This window comes from Achroia grisella, unplaced genomic scaffold, assembly GCF_030625045.1.
Source record: "Achroia grisella isolate CSIRO2021 unplaced genomic scaffold, CSIRO_AGI_Agris_v1 utg504, whole genome shotgun sequence".
In the NCBI taxonomy this organism is placed as follows: domain Eukaryota; kingdom Metazoa; phylum Arthropoda; class Insecta; order Lepidoptera; family Pyralidae; genus Achroia; species Achroia grisella.
The window spans coordinates 1,144,755-1,160,635 of record NW_026712899.1 but is presented as its reverse complement, the minus strand read 5'-3'; the positions used below and the strand labels follow the sequence as shown (position 1 = coordinate 1,160,635).

Here is a 15,881-nt window from a genome sequence, read left to right as displayed (position 1 = left end):
ATTCAATATCAAGTACTTTTGGTATTGAATCAATGTTATGATACTTATTCTGTATCAAAACAAAAATAATTGACATAATTGATACCTGTTAATACATGAAAAGGTAATTTAAAAAAATAAACAAATATCTGATGACTTAAAAAGTAGATCGATCGAAACTCAAATTAATATCAAATCAAATCAAAACATCTTTATTCATGTTTCTATTACAGACTCTTATGATATGTCATGTATGCAATATATAATTGATACTTGTTGACACATGTAAAGGTCATTTAAAAAAAAAAACAAATATCTGATGACTTAAAAAATAGATCTATCGAAACTCAAATTAATATCAAATCAAAATATCTTTATTCATGTAGGTCTATTACAGACTCTTGTGATATGTCAAATCTACCGTCAGTTCGGAATGCTTTCGAGATGAGAACTGATGTAAAATATGAAACCAGACCTTTACAGGTCCCGTAATTATAATTAAAGATATCAATAGTAACTTTGGATATACGCATATGAGTATAACGTGTTTTTAAGTGTTTGCATTTTCACTAATGGTGAGCCGATTTTGATGATTATTTTTTAGTCAACGGATTACTCTCAGTCTCGTTTTAATATCGTCGAAATGTACTTAATTTCGTACACGTGGTTAAAAACGATCGTAAAGTATTCGCATGCTATTCCCATTAATTTTGACAATTTAGAGTAATTACTAAAGCAGTTTACTCGTAATCATGGCAGTTGAAACACTGCCGACATATCGGGAACTCAATAAAAATAAATAAAACGTAAGATCCCGTGATTTTTCCTAATTAAACATATAAATAATGACCGCGTGTATAAAACAGTATCTTTCAAAATCGGTCCTATATTATTACACTTGCCATATTTTGTATGTAGTTGTTATGATACCATAACAACTACATACAAAATATGGCAAGTACTACAATACAAATACATACAAATTCTGTATATCGTGACGTCGATTTGTTTTCAAAACGTATGCTTCTCCGGTTTTTATCTCAATAATAATAATAACTGAGGAATTTACCGCTTTTTTTTCTCGTTACAAAATGCTTTAAAAATATCACTTTATTAATTGTTAATAGAGGTCATACTTTGAATCATATATCCCTTACAGGACCTTAGATTTTTTTAGACTAATGGCAATAATCAAATAGTAATAAAATATATATAACTAGCTGTGCCTGCGACTTCTGTCGCAGCGCACGCAACGGAAGCCCTCAAATATGAATTTTCTCCGTTTTTGCAAACATTTTTCACTGATCCTTCGCTTATATTGGTCGTAGCGTAATGTTATATAGCTCGACAAATGGACTATCCAACACAAAAAGATTTCTTCAATACGAATCAGTAGTTTCTGAGATTAACGCGTTCAAACAAACAATTCAGCTTTATAATATTAGTATAGATACAAAACAATATATATTTAAAACCAATGCAGTGGTCATGATATACGACCTTGTCTGTGTATTACACTATCAAATATATAGGATCATATTTGCACCCTTATTCATAAAAACGTCAAACGTGTAATAGCCATTATTTAGCTATTGAACTATTTGTCCTTTTCTTTCATACGGTTTGCTAATTTGAAGGAAAGAGACAGACTGTAATAGTGGAAATGCGTTTGCTGTTTTTATTTTTTTTATGACTAAGGCAGACTTGCGAAGATCTATTTTTGTAATTATGATCCTATGAATATTATATGTAATAAACAAACATGTTTATAATGATTCTAACAGCGGCAGTGTTTTGCCCTACACTTACATTGAGCATTACTCGGTAAAAGCATAGACTATATATTTTACTAAATTATTTAGTCTCTGGTAGAAGAAAGGATTGCCTATGCTTCCATACAACAAGCAATACAATACTTAGTCTTAATGCTATTTATATATCTATACATAGGTCTCATTTTCGTTTCCAAATAAAATCATTATAATAACGATAATGGTAAAGTAATAGATGATAAATGCATGCTAATTTAAACCTTATTAGTTTTACATGACAAAATAATCATCAATTTTACTCTGGAGTCTAATCTCAATATTGCGAGTCTCAACCCTCGGTAGTCCAGTGGTTTAGCATACCGCTTTATTTCTAATAGTCCCTGTTTTAATTCCTCGCACGGTACAAACATTTGTATTCATGAGCATGATTGTGTTGGTCTGGGTGTTATCTATGTATGTATTTACAAAATACAAATGTATTTGAATGCTTGTAACAGTTGTCTAGTACCCATAACACAAGTTTTGCTTTGCTTGGGACTAGATGGCGCTGTTTGAATTGTCCAGGTTTATTATTATGTCTAGATGAAAATTCTATTAATTTTTGTACTGTTATTTTGACCAAGCCGTTTAAGTCAATAACAAGTCAGTTTTTTTTAATATGACATATGAATGTGTTGCTATGGTATAATTCAAGAGTATCAAAAAGTATGTACTCTCGCAATCCAATGTCATCAGATTGGAATTAGCTTCCAGAGTATATTCAGCATCCCTCTAGTTGATAGAAGACATGGTTTCATCAGTTCCACCAAAACTAGTTGGTCTGATAAAAAAAAAACTGATTATCAGTTCTTAATAGCACAGTTATAGTACGCTAGGATCAGTAGACTATTTTATACTACGTATAGATATATACAGCGCAGTTTTGCCAGATTGAAGGTTTTCCCACCAAATTTGGGGGATTTTGTGATAAGTGTGTGGGGGAGTTTTTAGGCGTCCATGTAAAATATATAAGAATAGAAGGCTACTGACTACGTATAAGAAATGTGGGCCAGCGTGCCTAATAAACAAGAACAGATTTGTTGGAACCCTATACTATTTGGGGATTTCAAGCAAAATTTGGATGGAATACCACATAATCATCTGGCAACACTGATTGAGCGTATTGCTTGCTACGATACGAATAATTTGCAATGATTGCATGGGAATAAATATTGATGCTTGTACGCATTCAAATATTTTTTAATGTAAAAATGAAAATTTTTATAATAATATCGGTTTATTGATTGAAAGTGAAAATTCTAAAAAAAGTATATAAGGTCTAAAGCAAACAAAAAAAATAGTGTAAGGGTTCATTTGTTGTAGTATTAAGACTTACAATTAGTTTTACATAATTTGTAAATTTATCATTATATTACTGTAACAGATGAGTAAGGAGTGTGTATGGAATGTTACCAACGTTTCGTTTCGTTCCAAAATGGTCACTATTAATCAGATATTAGAATTGTGTTTTGCTAAGAACGTTCAGTATAGAAGTTTTTTTTCTAAGTGTGGATGAATTTTGTTTTGATTGAAGATGTTTGTTACTCATACACTAAAAAACTACTGATTGGAGTTTAATGAAACTTTAGAATAATATAGCTTATACATATGTATAACATAAGAAGACAAACAAACTATGAATTTCAAGCGGGTAAGTCCGTGGAATCAACAAGTTTAAAATATTATGGACAGTTTAAATATTTTTGAAAATTTACTATTTTCTCTTAATGTTAAAGGCAGGCAACTATAAAAATATGCAATTATAAATAATATAAGTTGTAATTTTTTTTTTAATTGATAAATTTTTTGTTAACCTAACTTGCAGACATGGTGAGATTTGGTCAAAAATTTCCAAAATTCCTGTACAGATGACGTGACCATTTTGAAACGATATTAATATATAATGACCGATAGCATATATATATGCAAATAGTATAACGATAACGCAAATATCGAGTCTAGTATCGAGTTAAGTACAGGGTCATAAGCGTATTCCAATGTTGGCTGTTTGTTGGACAAATGTTGGATGACAATATACTCCAAAAACTAATTAAAAAAAATAACGAGACTATGGTTCGGTCTGTTCGTGATATAACGTTGTTTTAAATTTACGAATACATATTTTTGTTAGCCGAGTCTAACTATTTAACATTACCAATCAGGCAGGTCGTATGCCTCTTCGCCCCATTTGTAAAAACTATTATAATTAACAAAACAAAATGATAACTACTTGTTTCGTTTTAAATTTAAGTACTTAATGTATTTCGAAATAAGTTGTTTATTGTACATTTTAAAGGGATTTCAATGAGGGATAATTAGTTATAAAAGTAATCGAGATATGTATAAGGTAAGTTGACGACAGCTCTATTGTATGTCATACAGATATATGCAGAGTTGTTTTTTTTTAATAATTCTCATTTTACACACTGCTATAATTAATAACGTAGTTTTATATAATTTTTTTAATCTTTTTTTAAACACTACACGTTATATATTTCACTCTCATAATTATAACAACTATAACGTCCTCAAATTTTGTCTCATTCCTTCAAATGAGGAATATAACTAGAGGAAAAAGGACATAGATTTTGTGAATAAGAGAGTAACACAAATTCCAAATGTTATGTGTTTCTGTTGACCGTATTGTTACATGTTATAAATACTCAAGTATCTGTGGTATCTTTACTGTATCTTAGTTTCTCTGTAGCAACTCTAGACCTTTTTTTTTCCTAGTATGACATTTTATGCCTTCTAGACTGTTCGACAATATATACTTAGATAAGATGAGAATTATTCATCACTCCCTTACTCTTAGATTATGGAACAAAGTGCTACGAAGATTTATTCAGTTGATTTAGCTCATTGGATTTTATCACTTCTGTTTTAAAATGCTTTTTATTAGTTCGAGCATATAAAATGTTTTTTTTTAAGTTTATTGCCAATTGCCTTTAAGAGTTTACTAAATTTTAACATTCTATTAGTTTTAACTGAGTAAAATTACTTATTCCTTGTTTATGAAAACTATTATTTATCCAAACACTGAAATAAAAATGAGAATAATTGACTCTTTTTTTCTCATTTTCATTTTCAGTGTTTGTATAAATAATAGTTATATACTCGAATTAATAAAAATAATTTGAATAAAAAAAAACGAGTGTTTTGTCGCTTTCTTCTCATATTAAGAAATTATATCAAAAGAATAGGATAACTATACTTCAATAACTAAAATGGTTTTCTTAGACTATGATTATTTTATACACATACTAAACTTATCACAAATAAATACATATAGTTCATTTATAATCTTTAACTTATAGTTATTATGAGGATGGTGTTGTTAACTCAAATATTATATTATATTGTTATGACTAAAACAGGTTTTTTACAATTTAGTCATAAGCGATATCGTATATAATTACAATATCTATGTATCGATTTAATATCTAAATATCGGTACACAAAATCTATATCGGCGATATAATGATGACCATAAAGATTTATAAGGACTTACTGCACTATGCTAGCTGACATAACGAGATCTACTGTTTAAGTTGCTATTATGTTGTTGACGAAAATTTACTGTAATGTTACTATTATGTTATCCTACACAATTTGTATTGTTTTGGATGAATAAATAAGTAAAGATTGTCGCTATTGATATTTGTTAGTGGCATATACATAGATAGAAGATATATATTCGATTTGGGTATCCTACGATATCAAATACATCATGTCGATATGCAATGGTATCGTAGATTTGTATTATCACCGATACATAGATATTGAAATGTATAAATCCGATATCTGATCCGATATCTAATATAAAAGTACATAGATATAACAATACATAAAAGCAATATACCGTAACTAGTGTCATTTATTAAGTAACTCGCAATTACAGTGGAAAGAAAAGGGCCGGTGCATTAATCATATGGGGCTCTAAATGTCGGGGAGTGGGTTCGATAAAAGTCACGTTTTATCACAACAGGGATGCGGGTATAGTCAGATATCATTGTATTTAATTTTTCGTCAAAGGCGCGATTTTTAAACTGAAAAACATCATGTAGTGTGACCTTGACTTTTCTAGAATAAAATTAGATTATACTTTATAACTGTATTTAAAGATTATCATTAGCCCACTGTAATTCACTGGACATAGCCTCTCCCAAGGCATGATCTTAAGCCCTCCTCGTTCAGTTATTACCCACAACCCTATGTTGGCGCTCCACCTAACAGCGAGGCGTCCTACGCTAGGTTTGCCAATTCGCATTAAGGACTATTTAGACTATTAGTCTAAAATTTTTTAACATTCTTGATACCTATATAAAATACACATGATTTTTGTTAGTCTTATACCTCTTGCCAATTCATATTTAATAATAATAATAATCTTTATTTGTCTCAAAAACTTTTCACACAATACAACTGTTGCCCATACAATAATATTTAAAGATATGTTATATATTTTGTAAATTTTAAGATTCTTTAAAGTACTAAAAATACACGTGATTTTTGTCAGTCTTAAACCTCACCAAGTCACCACGTATCAGCAGGGCTCTCCCTGGTGATACGTGGTGACTTGGTGAGGCACCTGACTGGACTGGTTTTTTATAGCACCTTAGCCCCCCTCCACCAAAGTGTGGAGGGGGGCTAAGGTGCTATAAAAAAAGCAACACATGATTATTGGACGGTCCCAAAGCAGAATATTGGTCAGTGTCTGTGGTAGCTTTTGTAGACTGTATCATGTAGTATATTAGAGAGCTAGAGAAACTTAAATATCATAGGTACGTTGTATAAAAGGATTATTATGTTTAATGTTATTGATATGATGTGTTGTACGGCAGACTACAGTGCAAGATGTTAAGAGTTGATGGAGCCACTCGTCTTTCGAATACATTTGAGACTAGCTGTACCCGCGACTTCGTTCGCGTGGAATTAAAAAAAAAGTTATTTAGTCAATTTTTCTAAAATAAAAGTAGCCGAAGTTACTCCTTATATATCAGCTACCTGCCAATAAAAGTCCCGTCAAAATCGGTCCAGTCATTTCAGAAATTAGCCGGAACAAACAGATTGACAGACAGACAGATAAAAATTGTAAAAAATATTATTTTGGTGTATGTACCGTATTTATATTCATATGCATGTAATAAAAAACGGTTATTTCAATATTACAAACACACACTTCAATTTTATTTATATGTATAGGTTTCTTGGAACCTTGCACAAAAGGAGTTGGGCTACTGTTTCTTCTAAATCAGAATATTGTTCTATTATAATAATAATAATCTCAGGACAATCCACACAGCGCCATCTAGACCCAAGTTAAGCTAGCTAAAGCTTGTGTTATGGGTACTAGATAACTGAAACATATACATAGATTTTTTTTGTTGTAAATACATACAAATTATACATAGAAAACACCCAGATCGATACAAACAATCATACTCATGAATACAAATGTTAGTGCCGTGCGAGGAATCGAACCCGCGACCATCGGTCGTAATGCGATGTGCTAACCGCCATACCACCGAGGTCGTCAAAGAGGTCAGTTATTATAGTAGTATACTACACTGATTGTTGTCGTCGACTTTGTTCTGTGAGATAATCTTTCGAATTGTCAGATTGCTAAGATTAACATAGTAGTTTTAATCAGTTGTCTAATACCCATAACACAAGATCTGCTTAGGTTGGGACTAGATGGCGCTGTGTGAATTGTCCAGGGTTTTTATTATTATGCAACGTCTCAATACTTCCCAAATTATTAATATGTGGCTCCAATACTGTCTCCTAGACTATAATACTATTGTGTCCTTATCAATAATTAGTATCGAACATCGCCAACTGTATGTAGAAACCGTCTCGATATCACAAATGTGTGTAAATAGAAAGCGTGCGCTTATAAAGTTTTATAATATGCGTTCGATTTGCGATCTTATATAAGAGGGTTTAAGGTTGTTTTAACATAATTTTTAAGCGTCGAGGTAAAACAAAAGTGTACAGCGCCACAAATGTATCTGACCCGGTGGCCGAAATTGGAACTTATGTCGCCATTTTGACTTTTATATTGACGTCAAATCTGTTTTCCAAAGCAAAAAGCAGTGACGCTGTCAGATTAGTTATAGAACTGTATATCCCTAAATTGCATGTCTATTTTAATGCTCTATAGTAGTTTTAGTGTTTGTAATTTTTTTTATCGCTGAATCTATAATAGAGTAATTATCCATTTTATTATTATCTAAATGACAGCTTGTACATAGTTGTGGTTCGTATCGTTTGCACTGATCGATCCTCGGTCCAATTCAAACGGGGAATGAAATTACGACGGCCTGACCCGAGGTTTCAACCACTAGCGGTGTCTAGACTAGGTCGTATCCGTCAGGTAAGGGGTTTTTTTTGTGGATGATTGAATGGTGCACCCGCCTGCGCTAACGGTTTACGCTGGCGGGGCACCAGTGGAGGATGATAAGATGAGCATGAAGTCAGGTCAGTTTGCCCATCGTGACAAATTCACCAGGAATTTAACACGATGGTTTCCAGGGGGAACCGCGTGGAGGTCGACCTGACAAGGTACATTGCTAGCAATGGGATTATTACAATCCCCATCTCCCCGTTAGGTTAGCATTCAGCACTATCGCTCGGTGAAACTGTAAAGGCCAGATGCGGCCAACAGCATTAGAACAGTTCGAAAAAACATCGTTCTCGGAAACCATAGATCAAAAGATCTAAGCGGATCTAATAAACAGCGAAAGCGACTTGATTTTATACTGTGTAAAGATATAGAAAACTAAAATGTGTATATTGACATTTGATAGGAAGAGGAGTGTGGTAAAGTAAATAATCATATAATCATAATAATATCTGATATTGCGTTGTGAAACATTCGAATATAACTGTCATGAAGAGAATAACGAAATGTATATATTACTAATCGTTTTATTGTTAGTTTAACTAGATTACGAGAGTTATTGTATAACGCCTTTCTTTTTTTTATAATAAAATGAATTAATTGTTATTTCTTTGAAGAACACTTATAAAAATAAGGACAAATTATTGCTGCCAATTACATAAAAGAAAAAATATTTTTAAAGGATACTTAATTAAAAGCGGCCAGGATGCTCCTATGCGGCGCTGATTATCAACAGGACCTTTTACTACCAATAAATACTTCGGTTATTATAAAAAGCTGTGGACTAATAACAATAATAAAGAGAGGATAATGTTTTTAGTGATAATGAAATAGAATATGTCGAAATGATATGTGTTCTCTTATTTACTACGTCTTATGTTGTATGGTGTGAGTGTTATATGCGGTGCTTTGTTGGTAATACAGAGGAATATTGCAATCAATGTTGTTCTCATTGTTCAGTTATTTTGTATAAAATTTGTGTTATTTTTTGTGATCTCAGCAAATTATAAATTATGTTTTAATACACAGGAGCGTTGATGAATTTCATATTAAAATTAAAATCATTGAATATAAATAGATTCAAAGTGAAATATTTGTAAATAAAATAAATGATATATATATAATTAGAGATTTGTGAAGATGTTATTCTAACGCCATTACAGAAAAAGGACTATGGAATAGAAAATGTTTGATGTCGAAAGACATCGGCATTCATGCAAGTAATTTCTAACATAGGAAATGAGTTAGAATTGTTTGAATAAATCACAATTATTCCATCCAATAGAAGAGTATATATACATACAAATTCTATACGTAGTTTAGGTAACGCTTTGTAATATCATAGCAGAGGGTATTATTCATTATTTTATTTACATTAATTTGACAAATATTTGTATCAAATAGGACAGAGTCTATATACTATAGTTTGGTTTGATTGGAATGATTTTGAGATATCCCGCGCATCTACATTTTACTTGTTAGCTATGGATTTATTACACTATCAAATGTAAAATATCTGTGTGTAGTTAAACGGGTCTTAGTAAGAATAATGTTATGGTAAATAAAAGTATTTACCTCTCGAGATTTTGAACAAGTTGCACTTAGCCGTGGTCATGAGCTGACTGGAGTACAGCGATGTCAATGTCGGTAGGTGTCACTACATTGTACAATGAATGCAATAGCGACAAAGCGCTCACGGTTTTCTTTGGTTATTGACGGTAGTTGAACAATCAGTTATCTAATCGAAATGTTGAGGTAAATACCTTATTTACCATAAAATTATTCGTGTACCTACTACGTCAATTTTGATGTTATAGACCCATTTTAAAATTATTATTCGTTTCTAAACGGCTCTCCAAAAATGAGGTTCTCGATTCGTCTGTATTTTTTTAATGTTTGTTACTTCATAACACTACCTTTAAAAACGGATTTGTAAAATTGACTTTTATTTGTATTGTCTTTCAGATTGGTCCCGTTTTTGTTGAGTTATTGGAGTCGCTTAGAAATTATTTGTTGGTTTCAGGATTCTATTTATATGATAGTGTAATATGTCTATAAGTATATATGTTAAGGAGTAAGCAGGGGCAGTTTGCATGTGTTCAAACATAGGAAGTGTACTGATGACAGTTGTGTGCATAGTTTGTTGTTCGTTTTTTGTATTTCGTAAATATTATTACTAATATAGGTTACTTGAAACATTATTCTTTGTTTTATTTTTTCTTATTCATTTTTTTTAATGTCGCAACACTCCATCTATTTGAAAAAAGGTAAAGTTTGTACTGTGGGTACAAACGTAGTAAAGTAGATAACTGATAACTACAATATCTCTAGAATAATATCTACTTACATATGTATGAATATTACAATACTGTTAAATCTTAACATTAGCTGTTATATAAATATAACATTAATATTATAACAATTCGACGGCCTCGATGTTCTAGCGGTTTGCCAGAACGCCGACGGTCGCTAGTTCAATTCTGGCACCACAGTGATTTCTGTTTATGATTGTTTGTATTGGTCTGCGATTTCTAGATAACATATATATTTATAAAAAGTATCTAAGTATTTTTATCAGTGGTTTTGTTGTCCTAATAGAAACTTGGTTAGTTAGGGACTAGATGGCGCTGTATGAATTGTCTGTTATTATTATTAATAAACAAATTACCTATAATTTATATTTAATAATATTCATAACATTATTATACATTTCATATCTACATTAAAAAAACAACTATATTATAACTTGTTAACTTTCTCTATCTTCAAGTTCCTTCTCAATTTCTAATAATTTTCTTCTAAACGTGACATTGTTCCTAATTTCAAAGTATGTGACAACTGACGAAGATACGAGTTGCATAACAGTCAAAAAGGCCAGAGTACTGTGGAACCGTTTGGTGATTTTCTTCAAAAACTGGAAAAGTCCAGTTACACCATCTGTCAGATTCGGTACTCTGTATGTATTATATCTATGAGCAAACTGAAATAAAAAGAAAATTATTATTATTATTATCTTACTAATATTATAAAAGCGAAAGTTTGTTAGTATGGATGGATGTTTGTTACTCTTTCACTACTGAATGGATTTTGATAAAACTTTACAGTAATATAGCTTATACATCAAATTCAAATTCAAAATATCTTTATTCATGTAGGTCCAATACAGACTCTTGTGATATGTTAAATCTACCGTCAGTTCGGAATGATTTCGAGATGAGAAGAACTGACAACAAACTCAGCTCGTATTCTTTTCAAATAAATATCAACAAAAAAGCTAATCAGTGTTCGCAACCTGAACAAACCAGTCCCCACAAGCAGCACCCGTTCCGAGTATGACGGATGAGTCATCCATCATTGCACTCAACCATATTGGAGCGAGCATCAGAATAACATATAGGCTATAATAAAATATTTTTCTTTCTTTCTTTCTTCTTCTTTCTATAAATTTCACGCGGGTGAAACAGGGCACAGCTAGTATTACATAAAACTAATTACCATCAATGCTGATGTAGGACCAAGTATCATCGGATATGCCACCCCAAAGCCCAGTTGTATAGCAGCCGACTTGACCTCGTAGCACACCGGGCATGTGTCTTTTTTCATCAACAACATGTCCGACAGTATTATCTGCAATTAAATTAAATTCTTTTGAATGTGGATACAAATAATATTTGAATTAAATGTTAATTCAAATTTGATTTGTATTCTGATTTATAATTTTAATTAATTGTAACATTCAAACATCTTTGCAAAGTTTATAATGGTGTTACCTACTCACTACTAGCCACATTGTTGGGTTGACTGGTAGAGATCTCTCTTAGAGATAAGTCCACCTTTGCTCACTTTGTATATGTTTAAGTTTAGAACTGTATTTAAAAGTGCAATAAAGAATATATATAATGTTAGTAGAATTTACAATATCTGACTAATATACTTGTTGAATATCAAAAAACTTAACCATCATATGATTAGCATTTCCTGTGAAAAAATTATGCTTCTTTTCCCTGACCTGTGTTCTTATTTAGAAAGAAATACACAAGTAGAGTAGGTATGTTTATTTCTTTTTAAATCAAAGGGTTCCTTTTTATTATAATGCAATACTGATGATGTTTTTTTATTACACAAGCGTTTATCTTTTTGTCGATGGTGAGAAATTTGGGGGTGTTTGTGTAGTAAATAAATTTTTAGTTAGCCTAATTACCATATCTAAAAATATAAAATCATCAATATGATGGCAACAATAATAAGCAAGTATATGACTTAGATAATAAGTCTCTAACTAGAATATGGAAATCAAAAACAGTATCTACATCAATACATATAAATAAAATTGGATCTGTATGTAATATTGAAATAACCGCTATATATATATACTAACATTTATGCCATTTTTGTCTGTCAGTTTGTTCCGGCTACTTATTTTTGGCAGGTAGCTGATGTTAATAAGGAGTAACTTAGGCTATTTTTATTTTAGATAAAAACGAACGAAGTTGCAGTACAGCTAGATGTAAACTATTTAGTGCTATTTTTATCTCAAAAAGTAGATGATGCATACAGAAGCTCTTAACATTAGTCAAGAAATAGTCATATTTTTTTTAATTTATCACTTCTTTGGAAAGCAAATCACTACACACATTTAGTTTATAAATATGATTTATGGTATGTGTCATGTTTAAATGTATCCTCACCATTGCTTCTCAATACATTTATATCATCTATACCAGGAAAAATATAGACAGTTTCAAATTAGTGATTGCAGCAGTTTAGATGTAAACTATTTATGGAAATGCTATTTTTATCTCTGTTATAAATCTGCCAGAAAAAAGATTTAAATGTCATAAAACAGATGATGAATTCATAACAATAATAATGTTTTTATAGAAAAACTTTAAATCACTAATAATGAATGCATTTCTATGTTGATTATCGTCAAGTTAAAATTATTTATATAAAAAAACATTTTTTTTCGTTCTTCTTGTGATGAATTTATCATTCTTGAGTGGTAGAATCAAAATATGACTATTCAAAAGTGCTTGTAATGAGATTATTTGAATAAAGATACAGAAGAATGAGAGAGATACCTGCATGTTACTTCTTGAAATAAACATTCTGTTTACATATTTAAAATTGTGTGTAAATTCAAACTAGCAAATAGCAAAAATTATTTGCTAAGTAGAGGTAAACAAACTTATTAGCATTCCATTTCATTCACTAGCAAGTCAGGCCTATTTTGTGGCAGAGAGGAAACCAAGCAGTACCCGGGAAAGAATAAATATAGTTTGTAGTTCTTACATGTCTGTGAAACAATATAGTCATGAGTCCTGGCATCAGAGTGATGGGTATAACTGACGAGTAGAATCCATATGTACCAAGCTTCAATTTATTCCTGTAATGACTGTTTATAAGTATTCCGCTGAAAGCATTGAGTCCTCCGAGGAATGTCGGCCCGTAACGTAATGCCCACCTGCAAATTTGATCATAACAATAACTTTACACAAATCACTGCAGCAACAACAGTGCCATCTAGTCTTAAACTATGCAGAGCCTGTAGATACTAATCTACAGCTGATAGAAATAATTAAATACATTTCTTTTAATTTTACATATAATATGCCTAGATAGACAACACCCAGATGAATATAATAGAATAAATTTTCATACAAATACACTATATACAATACAAATAATTATACAAATGATTGTATCGTTGAACCCGCATCTATTGGAAGTAAGACTAAGTGCTAAACCGCTAGACCACTGAGCCCAATAACAAGTTAACAAACTTATATCACCTTAAAAATATACAGGCCTAAGGCATAACCTCAATTTTAATAATCTGTATTTTATATTCTTATTATTATATTAAACTTACACATCTGATATCGAGTCCCAATTACTTATAAGATCCCAAACATATGAAATTGCTTCCTCTTCGTTTAAAACAACAGCATCTTTCGGCACATCCTTAGATTTCATTAACGCCATGACTACCTAAAAATATATACTTCACCATAATATTTTTCGATATAACAGTTATGTGATACTTCATTTAACTAAATAATACAATATAATACATAAAGTTATTTTAATCTTTAAAAAATAAACATTAAATCATATTTTAAAATTCACCTCCAAAAGTTCCTTATTAGCTACTCAGTGCTGTCAGTCCCATACAGTCTGTCTGACTGACATTAGTAGACAATGACATTTTCCCATATTCGTCCATCTCCTTTTCAGTGATGAGACAGGCAAAGATCCTTAGACTTAATCATTCTCAGCAAAATTTATTTATTTTATTCGTTTTATTGTTATTTATCTATTTTATGCCAAAAAGTATTTACAATCACAATTTTAATAAAAAGAATCTTAACAAATTACGATATTGTAATTTTCTTTAGCTACACTGTCACCATTAAATCTTTTAAATGTCAACTGATATTTTGTTTGCAATATTTTTTCCAGAGGTGCTATCATCTATACATATAAGTAAAATTGGAGTGTCTGTTTGTAATATTGAAATAACTGTTTTTTACTACATGCATATATTTACATATAAATACGGTACATACACCAATGTCTGTTTGTTCCGGCTAATCTCTGAAATAGCTGGACCGACTTTGACGGGATTTATTTTGGCAGGTAGCTGATGTAATTAGGAGTAACTTAGGCTACTTTTATTTTAGGGGAATGAAGTTAAATTCCACGCCGACGAAGTCACGGGTACAGTTAGTCCTATATATAAATGCAGATATATTCTGATCCGACAAATTTTTTGGTATCGCCAAAAACATTGTGATTACTTACTCAGTGGTGTAGAATTCGATGTTAGGACTTTTAGGTGTAAGGGTACAGGATATAATATTTATTAGCCCAATGTACTATTAAAATAATCTCACATAGATTCAATTTAATTATTAATTAATATTATAAATTCGAAAGTTTATAAGTGTGGATAGATAGATAGATGGATGTTTGTTACTCTTTCACGCAAAGACTACAGAATATTCAAATTCAAATTAAAAAAAAAAAAATCATGTAGGACTTTTTAGCCGCTTATGAACGTCAAATTTTTACATTATAATTTTATTTTTTTCCCTACCGTCCAGTTCGGTATATAGATAGAATAGATTTTGAGGAAACTTTTCAGTAAAGCAACTATACATCCGAATGACACATAGGCTATAAATTGCATGTGGGTGAACTTAAAACATAAATAAATAAAATAACAATCATAAAATAAATTCGTTTATTTCATATTCGATTCACTCATTTGTGCGATCTGCTCTCTCTGTTCACACCGAAATCTGCTTTCGTATTCTCTCGATTTTAGAATAGTCAATTTACCATTGTGGTTTTCAAACGTATTCTATGATAATCCCACTTGTTCCTCGCTAGCGTATACCGTCAGCGCAGGTGCACCCGGCGCTAACAATATACGCTAGTGAGGCCATTACTCTACATTAAAAAAAATCGTATTTTCTACAGATAATGTCATCGTAATATAAGATTTCACATACAATTTTTTTTAAGATAAATATAGTCCGTAAATAAAAAGTTTAGGAAAGATCATTTAAATATGCAAACAGATTTTTTTTTCCATATTCGTCCTGCTCCTTTTCAATGATGGAACAGGCAAAGATCCTTAGACCGTACAGCCTAGTCTACGTTTAAACTTCTTCATATTT

At 31.1% G+C, this 15,881-nt stretch overlaps 1 protein-coding gene across 1 annotated transcript; it reads right to left on the bottom strand.

Moving 5' to 3' along the window:
• Positions 1-10,855: 10,855 nt before the first annotated feature.
• Positions 10,856-14,259, bottom strand: LOC131846196 (uncharacterized). Its single transcript, XM_059195444.1, has 4 exons — positions 14,069-14,259; positions 13,489-13,660; positions 11,692-11,823; positions 10,856-11,176 (listed from the first exon to the last, which is right to left on the bottom strand). Exons 1-4 carry the CDS (start codon positions 14,179-14,181, stop codon positions 10,946-10,948), a joined length of 648 nt encoding a protein of 215 aa, XP_059051427.1. The 5' UTR covers positions 14,182-14,259; the 3' UTR covers positions 10,856-10,945.
• Positions 14,260-15,881: the final 1,622 nt, after the last annotated feature.